The 12325-nt window shown below is 42.1% G+C and overlaps 3 protein-coding genes across 3 annotated transcripts; all 3 read right to left on the reverse strand.

Moving 5' to 3' along the window:
• Positions 1–21: 21 nt before the first annotated feature.
• Positions 22–1333, reverse strand: LOC117303729. Its single transcript, XM_033788031.1, has 2 exons — positions 1111–1333; positions 22–966 (listed from the first exon to the last, which is right to left on the reverse strand). Exons 1-2 carry the CDS (start codon positions 1181–1183, stop codon positions 581–583), a joined length of 459 nt encoding a protein of 152 aa, XP_033643922.1. The 5' UTR covers positions 1184–1333; the 3' UTR covers positions 22–580.
• A 678-nt stretch (positions 1334–2011) lies between these two features.
• On the reverse strand, positions 2012–5410 carry LOC117303728. The gene is made up of 5 exons (XM_033788030.1): positions 5341–5410; positions 4715–4892; positions 4177–4468; positions 3353–3734; positions 2012–2594 (listed from the first exon to the last, which is right to left on the reverse strand). The coding sequence occupies exons 2-5, from the start codon at positions 4883–4885 to the stop codon at positions 2435–2437; spliced, it is 1005 nt and encodes a 334-aa protein (XP_033643921.1). The 5' UTR covers positions 4886–4892; positions 5341–5410; the 3' UTR covers positions 2012–2434.
• Positions 5411–7372: 1962 nt separating this feature from the next.
• On the reverse strand, positions 7373–10940 carry LOC117303939 (nodal homolog). Its single transcript, XM_033788405.1, has 2 exons — positions 10544–10940; positions 7373–8492 (listed from the first exon to the last, which is right to left on the reverse strand). The coding sequence occupies exons 1-2, from the start codon at positions 10938–10940 to the stop codon at positions 7423–7425; spliced, it is 1467 nt and encodes a 488-aa protein (XP_033644296.1). The 3' UTR covers positions 7373–7422.
• Between the last annotated feature and the right edge of the window lie 1385 nt (positions 10941–12325).

The raw sequence follows: 12325 nt of genomic DNA on the forward strand, positions 1-12325 counted from the left end.
TTTGCGAACTAACAAGGTCGGCCTTTTCGTGGAGTCTAAAATTTGACTCCACAAAATGGCGTATCGTGTTAGTTCACGACGTTAACGAGGGTAATTTCGAATGGTGTATTTTATACTATCACCAGCTCTCCAATGCTCTTTACCTAGTAAATTTTAATGGCCAGAATCTTTTGGAGTACTTTTATCGGATACAAACTCTCCTTTTAAGTCGTCTTCAAGTGTTCGTTAGAGACGGACGATGTAGCAGATTCATTAAAATGTTTCCATCACATAAAAAGAAACCTTGAAGTCGAGTGTTTTGATAAAAGACATCATACTCGCAGTTTAATATAACAATTGCAGTAAATGATGATAACTGTCTTTTTTCGGCACATTCTCAGTATTGCACGTGTAGATCATCTGAGCACGCGCATACTGAAAAGAACTTTCAAAAATGACCGACCAAACGCCTCCCAATCAAGTGCAGTAACATGCTCGGAATGCCACGATCGCAATATGTTTACTCTCACTGTCTTTATATACATACAGTTATTCGGCAATAGTTTCAATTAAAGTCATGTTTTCAACTGATGAATTAACCTCACATCTCATACTCGTAGTATTCACACGACGTCTGATTTCTCCAGGTAGTAATCGCACCGTTGATCTTACCCGGGTTCATCTGGCAGTCAAGTGAGTGAGTTAGGCTGAAAGAACGGCAGCTACACTCCTTTGCGCACGCCAGGCAACACTGCATTGGGCTCGTTACTTTCACGGTGTGGATCGGGTCGGGGCAGAGTCCGCTAGGTTTAGGCATCGAGGTACATCTAAGAGTTATGGGTGAGATTGGTCCAGCAGTAGCCGGTGTCTTGCAGAGTGTGAATTTGGGGTATTTTACATCGCATTGCGGCCCTTCCCATGTCCCGTCCGTGTGCCTCATTACCGTGCACGCATTTTCAGTAGAGGGTTCAACACCATCCAACCAATAGGAGACTTTCCAACGCTAGGTGGCAGCAGACATACCGGGTAAGTTTCCATTGTTTACGTAGTTCTGAACATGCGCATAATTCTGAGAACAATGGATTTACCCGGTAAGTCTGCTGCCCTCTATCGTCCCAGAAAGTCTCCCATTGCGGTATTTCATCCCGGGTGTATGACCCAGACACACCCATGCTCCGTTGGTGTTGTTACACCCAAGCCACATTCTCTTGCTGTAGTTAAAATCTGGATCGACCCCGTCTTTAAACAAGTGCCATATTAGTTCATTCTCTAGTTCAGTAGTCGAGGTTGATAACTCGGCACACTTTGACCGGCAGAAATCTATGGCCCCTTTCGAAACCACGGTTTTGGATTCGGCTTCAGGCCGTCTGAAGCCCTGATCACGTACACGCAAAGCACGCTCAAAATGTCAAAACAGTCGCGGGGCCAATCTAGCCTGAGCCGAATCCGGAGCCGAAGCCGCGGTTTCGAAAAGGGCCTATGGCGGGCCCGCGAGCTATCCTCGCGTCCAGAAACAGGTAGCACGAACCGCCATGTTGCTTCCAAAGATGGGGTTGCTGCAGCCTTGCGCATGAAAGTTGAGCTGACTGTAAAGTACCTACCATCTTCCACACGAAGACAAGGCACACGACGAGTAGTTTCATGGTGTACAATGCTGATTGAGGATTGGTGAACTATATTACACAGTTTATCATAACAGTACTTCAGCGAACAGTTTAATCATCAAGTGCATTCAAATTGAATCAGAACTTTGTGGGAATCTGTTTTCATCGCTGCGCTGTTGATCGAGTCCTTGAGTTGGAAAGGACTCGTTGAAACGTAAAGTAGAAATCAGCCATCATTTTAATGAACAATAGGCTCAATTAGTACCCCTTTGTTGGAGAGTGGCCAATTAAAAAACAAAAGAGTCTCCAAGTCGTTCAACAGCCAATGATAGCAGAGCAAAATGCATGCATGATGAATATTCATAACTCGAAGGGCCAGCTGAGTTCAAAGGGCGAAGAACATGCGGGGTCTGTTTTGTATTCATATTTGATAATTGATATGACATTTTGGTAAATGTCAAAGACTTTTATACTTACTTGGTGTTGGCCTATACCAACATTTGAATGCATAAAATATGCAAACCTGTGATGTTCTGGGCCCAATTGATCATCGAAATTGCAATAAGTTATTAATAAAAGAAAACAAGAACCATCATGTTGCATTTAAACATTGTGTGCTTTCAGATGTCTGATACAGATTCGAATTTTGAGATGAAACAAAATGATATCCTTTTCTAAAACTGGCGTTCTCATGGGGTTGTTTTTCAACAAAATAATCAGAAGCGGTCCTGTGCATACAAAATTTGCAATAAAATGTATAAGTCTAAGGAGTAATTTCCAAAGGCATCCTCTCCTTTTATTTTCCTCCAATTTCGATCCTTGAATCAAAACCCATTTGTCTCTTCTTGAAGTCACCATTTTGAATCCGCTGGCAGGGCTTGGAATAAGGGCTCCAGGAGCGTTTCCCGCACAGTGCGTGAAATATCGTCCCACGTGAATATCTTGACCCCTTCACAGTATTCAGGGTAGGGGTCAATGGGGTCCAAAGCAAACGGCTCGTCGTAGTCTTTGCTATAAAAAATCAAAACAAGACACACAGCCATTATGGTTACTTAAAAAATGAAAAATGGGATGGGGGTGGACTGTATAGAGTAAAGCCATTCATCCAAAGTGTACTGTGTTGGTAGAGTCATATTCCTTTACATGCTAGACTGGACCTCTCCACATATCCATAAGGGGACGGGTCTCAAATTGTTACTTTTATTGTTTATGTGTATTAATCTTTTGGTTTTTACCCATACACCGATGTGTGTTAGCACTGTATACTCAGTACTTTCCCGAGTCATGTGACCAAATATCACAGGCATGTTACTCGGGTGGGATTCGAACCCACGACCCTTGCAATTCTAGAGCAGTGTTTTACCAACTAGACTACCGAGGTTTGCCCGGTTGCTAGAGGCAGTTCGAATCCTATGTTTTGGCAGCGGGTACCACAACGATGTGGTTAAAACATTTTTTACCAATAAACCATTTTGTTCTCAATTTGATGACTAAGCCATGCCTCAAAGTTAAATGACATGGGGAGTCATATTCATTGATATCCTAGACTTTGGACCATTCTACACATCTAAAAGGGGGTAGATCTCAGAGTTTTTTTTAAGGGACAGACAGCTATTTCAACTCATTTGTACTATGCACATTTTTAGCATGGATTTATTGAGTTCACCCCTTACCCTTGTGAGCTTTCGAAAACAATATTTTCAACACCTTAAAAACATGTGAGTTTTCCTGCTCATAGTAATTTGTGTTAAAAAAAATGTTTTTTAAACCTTGCAAGAATCTTTCGCCATTTTTCATCTGATACTCGTCTCGGGTAGGCCCGCCGTTCACTCTCATCCCAGGTGATCTTGATATTCTTCCAGTCACTCAGCAGGAGTAGAACCTCCTTCAGCCCGGCAGCAAGCCCGAACCCCTCCCCGGCACCACTCCCCTCCCAACAGTGGACAACGAACAACTCAAAGAACCGACCGTTGGGTTTATCCCTTCGGAGTCTGAGCCGATTCCACCTCCAGCACTTGATCATCAGAATCAAATCTTTTACATTTTGGGGAAGGCTCTGGTTGAAACGATGGCGGATGTCACCCAAGGTTGCCTGGTAGGGAAGCTTATCCGTGTCCTGCATGAACTGGCGGTACATTGTTTCTTTAACAGCTGTTGAAATGAAAGGATATATGAAGAGACTAGACATTAATAGTAAACTTTCGGGTTCACCCATGTTTCTCTTTTTGTGGGATTGTTGGCTCTGAAAATAGCCGGTGTGGTCTCGACAGTATACTCTGCTCGTCTTCAGGAGGAGTTGATATTTAATTCAAATTTTACCCCATTTGTCATGATGTGGGACTTGCTCAAGTTTATTGGTTGTTATGAGTGACGCACGTAGCCTGTGCTAGGAGCCGCCATGTTTGGCTGGAGCATAACATGACATGCATGTTGCAGTGGTTCAGAACTAACCAGGATTGACGCTCATTGACGTCTGGACGTCGCAGGTTCCAATCCCTTTCAAGTCAAAATGTGTCTTTGTTCCAAATCAACAACTATTTACTGGTGTACGAAATGATGTCTCTGTAATGAAACAATATAAAGGCAGACTCACATTTACTTGGATTCGCTCCGATGAGGTCCACAGCCGGCATGACCGTTCCGTCATACCACTCGTTATTTACCATGATCCTGACTTGAACTGCCCCGTCCTTTAGGCTCTCCTGCCCCCGCAGTCTCACCGCGTCATGTACGCCTCCGGCCTTCAGGAGATCTCTTGTTTGAGCCAGTACAGCCTGGATTCCCTTACGGTAGTCTCCAATACTCCGGAAATCTGACAGGTAGAGGGAAAGTTGGAACTCGACATCCTCTTGTGTCGAGGTCGTTCCCGAAACGAGGTCACCACTCTGCCGAAGAAGGAATGATTTAATTAACACAATGTCAAATAAGCCTGTTGTATGCACGAACAGACGGCTCCACTTATCAAAGGGTTGGATCTAGGTAAGTCTGTATAAATGGACATGGGATACTTATGTGCTAATAGTTTTTGCCACCTAAACACCCCTTTTAGATCACGTGGAACAGTCCAGTTTGGGATATCAATGAATATGACTCCCCGGGTCATTACACTTTGGAGAACCATAATTCCTTACCACGGAGGTCCTGGCAATAGAGTACGATGCCTGTTTCGTGATGTAGAGAACGAGGTTGCGAAGCACCTGTGCAACCTCGTCTGCAAAATGGTCCCCGTGGCGTAGATGGGTGGACACGAATGACGTCAGACCTTTGGGAGTCAATTCCCACGGGGAGGCCTCGCTGGTCATTGTCCTACTATAAATAAGTCAGTAAAAGATAGTTAGCCGGTAGAAGCATACCAACTAAGATACTTTGGAACGCTAGGTGGCAGTAGACTTACCAGGTCAACTTCCATTGTTTACATTCTCACCTTTTCGAAACCAATGAACTAAACCACTCTAGTATGGTCCCGTAATAACAGCCTAAACCAAAATAACAAACATTTTGCGGCAACTCTTTTTCTAGCTTCAAAAGTTTACACCATCGAGGAAATTAAATTGTCATCTTTTCATTAAAAGAAATTACCAAATTACGTGGACAAGTTTGCAAGTACGCTATAGTTTGATGAGAATTCACGTTTCGGAACTTAGTTCATAATAAGGTCAATATTTGAAACTTCACAGCTGAAAAATGGTAACAAAGAAAAGAACACAGATTCAAATCTCTCAGCTTAATTTCTAAGCTGTTTTGTATCAACACTCACCCCTAGATGTGTAAATCGCTCGCCGGCAGGAAAAACTCGAAAATGACGACTGTGGCTTTAAGGCGAAAAGCACAACTGACGTTTAGGAGTTGCTGTGATTTCCACAGCTCGTTTTAAAATAGTGGTTGATCATCAACACATAAACTACTTGTAACGAAACGAACGCTCTCCAAGTAAAGTAAACATTTCAGTTTTATGAGTTAAACCAAGGTTAAACAGAACACTGGGGGAGAAAAACAGACAACGCAGTGTAATGTCTACTACGTGTCGTGTCGCATTTTGAACATTGAAAATCAACCTTCCCTAAAAAAATAAACTATTCCTACCTTTGACTATCACGTGGCCACTTCATAGTCTATTCCCTCCCATATTTGCCAGGAGTTAATAGCTTTTAAAGTCCACTCTAAACTCTCCAAACATCATAATGGGTAATGGATAAATACGGTCTCACAGAGACCCTGGCAACAGTAGACGCCATGTTAAGACCGCGTGTGTGAATCCAATACTACATAAATAAACCTCTGCACTTAATACACTCGGTACCGATTGTAATGCTTGCACTTTGGATTCAGACACTTGAACCGGACTAATTAAACAGTTACACAAGTTCATAATTGTCTTACAACGACCTTTACATCGGTTTATACAAACAGAGGCTAAACGTCTGGCGTCACACTTCGTGGCACGCCATATTATACCAGCCTAGGGATGCTTTTTTTTTTTTTTTTCTTTTTTTAACAGTGAGGGGTTTTATACTTTTTACCATTAGACATTCATTACGGTGTCGCCATCTTGATTTTACTCCATTCCATATCATTGTTACCAAACTGAGGCTGGACGAAATAATAGTCTGGTGCCATGTTTATGCAATGAATATTAGCATTCATGGAAACAGGGAACACGACTAAGATGGTGTCAGCGTGATGACGGTCTATTCATTGCTTGAGTAGGAGACTACGTTGCGAGGGGCGAGGTGTACAAAACGGCGTTATAGAAACGTAGTCTGCACTCGAGATCGGAATTGGGTGTGTTACAGTGCAAAACCCCTCGTTGCGGTGTATCAAAAAAGGATGACCGGATGCTGCCAGATGTATCTTTGACCTCGCATTCATTTCACATGGAGATTTTTAGTAAATTCACATGTACATGTACCGGTCAAAACAATGGAGGACAAATATTACGCAGACGCTGCATTTTTATGGGCGGCCACATACAACTTAATGTTTACTATCTTCTGAACCGCGATATCTTACCCCCCCCCCCCCCCGAGTAACAGAAACGATAAGGCTTAAATGAAATAAAGTCAACACAAGTTGTAACTGTTAACATTATTTAATAACCAAATCATGCATACATATCAATTCTGAAGAAATAAAAATCACATTATTATTTATCATACATAATTACTCTTTTCGGATATATTACATTTTTACAATTGGTTGGCACATGCCCAGAGATTTTAATCGGAAATATTGTGATGACAGATCATTCTAATTTGATAAGAAATTGTATAACTTTATAGAATTTAAGGGAAACCTTTTGCTTATCAATGTTTCAATTTGCAATAATCAAAATTCAATTTTGAATAATAATGTAAGTAATCATATCTTTATTGGAAATTTTAAGTTAGTATCGGTTTTTTTTATTACATTTAATAAATGTATTAATCGTTATTATTGTTGTTTTTTGCTCTTAAAAATTCAAGTTTAAATAAATTTGTCAGATCTTCAAATTTGTGCGCACTTTTATATGAATACATTCGCAACTTGAGAAATTATTAAAGTTTTTTGCAGAATTTTTAAAGATATTATACAGGGTGGATAAGGATAACAATAATCGTCATTGTTAAAAAATGTTTAGTCTGAAAGCTTAGTAGAAACTAAAGTTAATACCAGAAACATTTTTCCTATGAATTTGTATTCTTCCATTATTCTCTTGCAACTTATTGAGTCAACATTTTTCACAGATAAGTTTAATTTCATGCATGTTGGGATACATCAAGTGAGAATACATTACTGGTCTTTGACAATTACTAAACGTGTTCATATAGCACCTTTAAGAAAACATGAACCAAAAGTTTTTTTAACGGCAACCACATTCCTCAACCACCATGTCCTCGTGATGTTTCATAACAATGTTCCCGTGCTCCAGGTAGATCATACTCAACGCAGATAACTTAGTCGGAACACAGCACGGTTCCGGCGCCATGTCCGGTCTCCCTGTCGACCGCACCATGTTCTGCATAATGGCGTGGTTGCTCGGATTATCCGCGGATCCGAGCGGTCCGGCACATCTCCCGGCGCACCTGTACGCATTGAATCGTTTCGGGTAGACGATCCAGCTGGCCCAGCCACTGGTGTAGAAGTCCACATCCATCTTGACTCTCCTACAGGTTCCGGCGTCCCGGCTCTGAGCTATGATCTCACGTAGTAGTTTCTCCTGGATTAGTCGTTCCTGTTCCGCCTTGTTTGCTGAGCTGTAGTGATGTTTCTTCTCCTTCTTGTTCTTGCGTGATGATGCGCCCCGTTGAGTGCGGACTTTGACTGAGCTCTGAGCGTCGTCGATGATGTTGACCGGCTGCAGTGCACGTGAGAAGACTACCAGCGTGACATCCTCTAATCCACCGGTGCTGTCGACAGTTTCCTCTCTCTGTGGGATCTCACCAGAGCCGGTCGCTTCGTCGTCGAACAGTGAGAACGAGGATGAAGATGATGAAAGCGATGAAAACGAAGAGAGCTCTGCTTCGTCTGAGAAAGAGTTCACCGAGTCCTCCGAGCTCTCCGCACCATCACTCACTGTGCGGATCTCAAGTTCGTATTTCCCGCGCAGAAAATTGTCCTCACGGAACCAGTGACGTAATCCCTCCGTGACGTCAAACACCTCACTTCCGTCGTAGTCGTCGTGGCGATGGGTCGGCAACATCCGGGAGATGAGAAGCTGCTTCGAGAAGCACTCGAACAGCCTCGGGTCACGTGGGCAGGGAGCGGGAGCCCAGTGGTGAAGGGCGACCTCTAGGGTTGACTGGCTCAAGGTGCGGCCCATAACGACTCGAAGTTCGGCCATGCGCACTCGCTCTGTGTCCTTGATGGAAGTTACCCGAAAGTTGGCTGTCCACACACTGGTGAAGTTGCCTGCTGGGGTTGAGTTGGATTCTGAAAAGTAGAATGAAAAGATAAAAGCATTTCATTAGTTATTTCATTGTACACTATCAATCCTTCATACCAGATGGAATTAATGTCAACAATGTAGTAAAAATAATTGTTGGATTTTTGCTATATATCAATAATTATAACAAAACTGGGAGTACTGTTTCTTTGGCTGATCCTTTTAAGTGAATGAGAAATGCAATTGAATTGGACTCATGGATTGAAAGATGCGGTAAAGGTGTATTTTTATTTTTAGAGAGTTGCTAACTAATTAGTGGTTTTGCTTAGACAGCTACAGTACACGTCCTTCCCCGAGAGTTGTGAGCAAACCCAAGCAAGGAACCAGCAATGACCAGTGTATTATTACATGACCGTTTGGCTGGTAGTCTGTTTTTTCTCAGCGGTCATTTTCTGTGCTTTGCAAAATCGACTGGTTTTGCTTCCACATTATCGCATACAAAAGGGTGCACTTGGTTTTCTACCCAATACCGCAAAGCACAGAAAAATACTGCTGAAAAACAGACTACCATCCAAATGTTCATGTAATTTACATTCGTCAAGAAAACTTTGTTATGCGATAAAACTCGAAGAAAAACCAGCCCGTAACACTTCATGAGTTTACACTTGAAATTTAGAATAAGCTGACTTAGAGTGCTAAGGCATGAGAGGCACAACTTTGTAATCTGTTAATTAAGTTTCAGGATAATCTTGTGCCTAAGTGGACTTCATTTTAGATCAATTTCCCTTCTGACTTTCTTCAAGAGGTTTTTTGAATACCGTTTACTTAAAATAACAATGATGTATAGAGTATAAGCATGCACTCTAGGTAAGTGGGTATGTTTCTCTAGGATTAAGTCCTTGCAAAACATGATGTCAAAAAACGGATTGGTCCCTTTGGTTTGTGCCGGCAAAGGGATAATTAGCCCTCTGCTGCTAATGGGTCTTATTGGCTGAAATCATTTAGCGAGTTTGCAGACGGCCTAATTGGTGTTTGAGTTTGGCATAATATACGTCAAGTGGTCATGTACGGTACATCACCATGGACAATGGGGCGAGTTTGTATGTATACACTATGTACACAAAACGCCATTGACCTATATCATGGTGCGGCAATTCTGGATGTTGTTCTATTTGATTCAATTTAACCAAACCGAGGCTTGGAGGAAAAGACAGCCTGGTGCCATTTATGATATTAGAATTAGAGCTACATTGTCACTGTTGAATACAGAAGAACAAAATCTACACAGCAAAATAAGCTATTCATATAAACGTGGTGTTACAGCCCGATTTCTTACAGCCAACCGGCAAATAATTGAATAACTCACCATGCAATGCCTTAAAAACTATAAAAGCATTGACTTAGTTTGGAAAGTATAAAAACCAATTAAAATTATGCTTGAGAATTTGCAATCTTGCTATGAAATAGGTATACTTTTTTTGGTATAATGATAAAACCAAATTTAGAAATCATTGTTTTCTCTCAGTTAATTCATTATTTTGACAACAGTTTTGAAAATTCTGTTGTTTTTTTGTTCTCATCTTATCTTAAAAGTATATACAATAAAACAAAATGAAATCAAAATATTTTTGTTGTAGTAGATGGCTCTCTCATTAGAGTAATTTGTTTGTTTTTAATTTTAACAATTGGGTCATAAGGTACATAATACATATTTTTTTTGCAAGTGATTGATTTGAATTAAAATGAATTTGGCTGATGAATTTGTCACTTTTCTTGCCACCTTAAGTTTATAATAGACGGTTTGCGACAACAACCTTTTTGCAGGGGTTGTGGTGGTCCTGAAAAGAACCAGTTGTGTAACAATATTTGTTAAATGAAAATACCCTTAAGTATATTCTTAAAAGAATAGTAAAATACAGTGTGACGAAAAGTATCCATCAAAAGAGGCTCAAAATGCAATCGAGAAAATACAGTTTTAATTGCAGGTGTGCACGTTATGTGCCCCCTGAAATTTCACTCTCGGCTCTGGTTCGCTAGGAGTGATTTTGAATTTCTGAACAAGCTTCTAAAATGTTTGAATGAAAGAAAAGTTTCTTACCTTTAATATCAGCAGCAAAACTCCGGACTGTGTCTGAATCGACGATCGCCTCAACTTCCTCTGCTGATGGATGGACGCGATCCTCCCCTGTCTCCATGGAGGTGTAGAGGTCCATCATGTACACCGGGGAAGTGAGATTCTGGGCAAAATGCTGTTCATTCTTGAGTTCAAAAGAGGTCAGGAATTCCAAATCCCCTTCAAAGTCTCTCAGCCTCGCGGTCATCGGGGCATCCCTCTGGAAGCGCTGGTTGGAGAGGGCATCTGCAACTGCTGGGTGCTCCAGAAACGTTGCATCAAAAGTCCGGCAGGGTGTCATCATCAGGAGCGTGAGGAGGAAGATGATGACCGGGCAGTGCGGAGCGGACGCCCCCTTGAGAATCCTCACGGAGTAAGCCATGACCGGGTGTCGATGAACTTATACTTTGAGCTAGGACTGACTATACTGACAACTCAGAAGCCTTGTTGACTTTAACAACAAATCTTAGTTAATTGCCTCAGGAGGAGATTAGGTTATAGCAAGAAGGTGTTCTCTTCGGATTTAGAAATCGGAAAGTACCACTTCTGGCTGAGGGTGGGGACTTATATCGAGAGTGCTAACAAAAGGGGCGTGTAAAAAAGGCATCTTGGTTTTCAAGTTTTTGGCGGGAACAATACTGTCTGGTTATTTATCAAAACTGTGTTTTCTTTTTCCATTGTTTTTCTCCTCACTGGGCCACGCTGCAAAGAGTGTGTGTCTGGACTTGTCTCAAACTGTCACAAAGCCGTTTTGGAAACCCAATTGGGGTCGTGTGCCATACACATTAGAGTGAACACGACAAGTGGGGCTATCTTTTCACCGTTGGAGATGGTCTCCTAATTGAATCAAAGAGGCCCAGCTTGATGACTCTTTTGTTGGGAGTCGTCCAAACTGTGACCGGTAGCCCCTTTGCTGGGGAGCTCGCGGTTTTGCACGGTATTGTTGTGTTTGTTGGTGACCAGTGGGTGTGACCACAGGCCGTGGAGATGAACCAGACAAGAACACACTTGCCCGGAGAGGCCCAAGACCTGGGCCAGTACTGGAGCTCTACCTACTTAGAGTGTCTGGGAGCTCTTTCAACGAATTCACTGAGGTGTGTGGTTGCCCACTACTAGCCTCTCCTCCCATCCCAACGTGTCTTGTTAGGATCGACCTGGGCCCAATTTCATTAAGCCTGTAAAACTTGCTCAGCACAAAAATAGTACTGCTTAGTATAAACAGGTTGTCAGACAAAACTACATTCAGTTTGTGTTGTTGTGGCTGGTGCCCCTCTCAATGTTTGCTTGGCAAATACATTTTGTCAAGCAGTATTTTCTGCTTAACAGCTCTATGAAATTGGGCCAAGACCTTGGCCTAAAATGTGCACTGCCCTAAATAGAGAGAAAAACAGTGGAGTGTCCCTCAAAATATTCTATTAGACCGACTTGAGAGCCCCAATAAAACGGTTGTAAAAAATGTTGCGCATTAATGACCTGGGGGTTGATGACTTCCATTTTGAAGAATTTGGGGTGACATATCACTCTGAAATAAATACTTTCCTATATGCAGGGAGAATTTTGTCCCCTCATGTTATGAGAGGGCAGTAACTCGACAGGTCCAGGGACTCCCCGATCAACTTGAGCTGTTCAACCGTCAAAACATCGGGCCACGGCAACTACAGTTTGAAACTGAGCTAAATAGTTCTAATTTCTCGCAGGAAAAGCGCTGGATGACCGTAGCCCTGGCAGGCGGCCTTACACTTTCGTTTTATACTACAGCACAGAGGA

This window comes from Asterias rubens, chromosome 20, assembly GCF_902459465.1.
Source record: "Asterias rubens chromosome 20, eAstRub1.3, whole genome shotgun sequence".
In the NCBI taxonomy this organism is placed as follows: domain Eukaryota; kingdom Metazoa; phylum Echinodermata; class Asteroidea; order Forcipulatida; family Asteriidae; genus Asterias; species Asterias rubens.

What these genes read in the sequence shown, in the direction of transcription:
- LOC117303939 (XM_033788405.1), bottom strand. Translation starts at nt 10,940, where the DNA reads ATGGCTTACTCCGTGAGGATTCTCAAGGGGGCGTCCGCTCCGCACTGC. An exon ending in TTTTGCTGCTGATATTAAAG is followed by an intron (nt 8,493 to 10,543) that starts GTAAGAAACTTT and finishes TCTACTTTTCAG; the next exon opens with AATCCAACTCAACCCCAGCA.
- LOC117303729 (XM_033788031.1), bottom strand. Translation starts at nt 1,183, where the DNA reads ATGTGGCTTGGGTGTAACAACACCAACGGAGCATGGGTGTGTCTGGGT. An exon ending in ACCCGGGATGAAATACCGCA is followed by an intron (nt 967 to 1,110) that starts ATGGGAGACTTT and finishes GGAAAGTCTCCT; the next exon opens with ATTGGTTGGATGGTGTTGAA.
- LOC117303728 (XM_033788030.1), bottom strand. Translation starts at nt 4,885, where the DNA reads ATGACCAGCGAGGCCTCCCCGTGGGAATTGACTCCCAAAGGTCTGACG. An exon ending in CGGAGCGAATCCAAGTAAAT is followed by an intron (nt 3,735 to 4,176) that starts GTGAGTCTGCCT and finishes TCATTTCAACAG; the next exon opens with CTGTTAAAGAAACAATGTAC. An exon ending in TGGCGAAAGATTCTTGCAAG is followed by an intron (nt 2,595 to 3,352) that starts GTTTAAAAAACA and finishes GATTTTTTATAG; the next exon opens with CAAAGACTACGACGAGCCGT.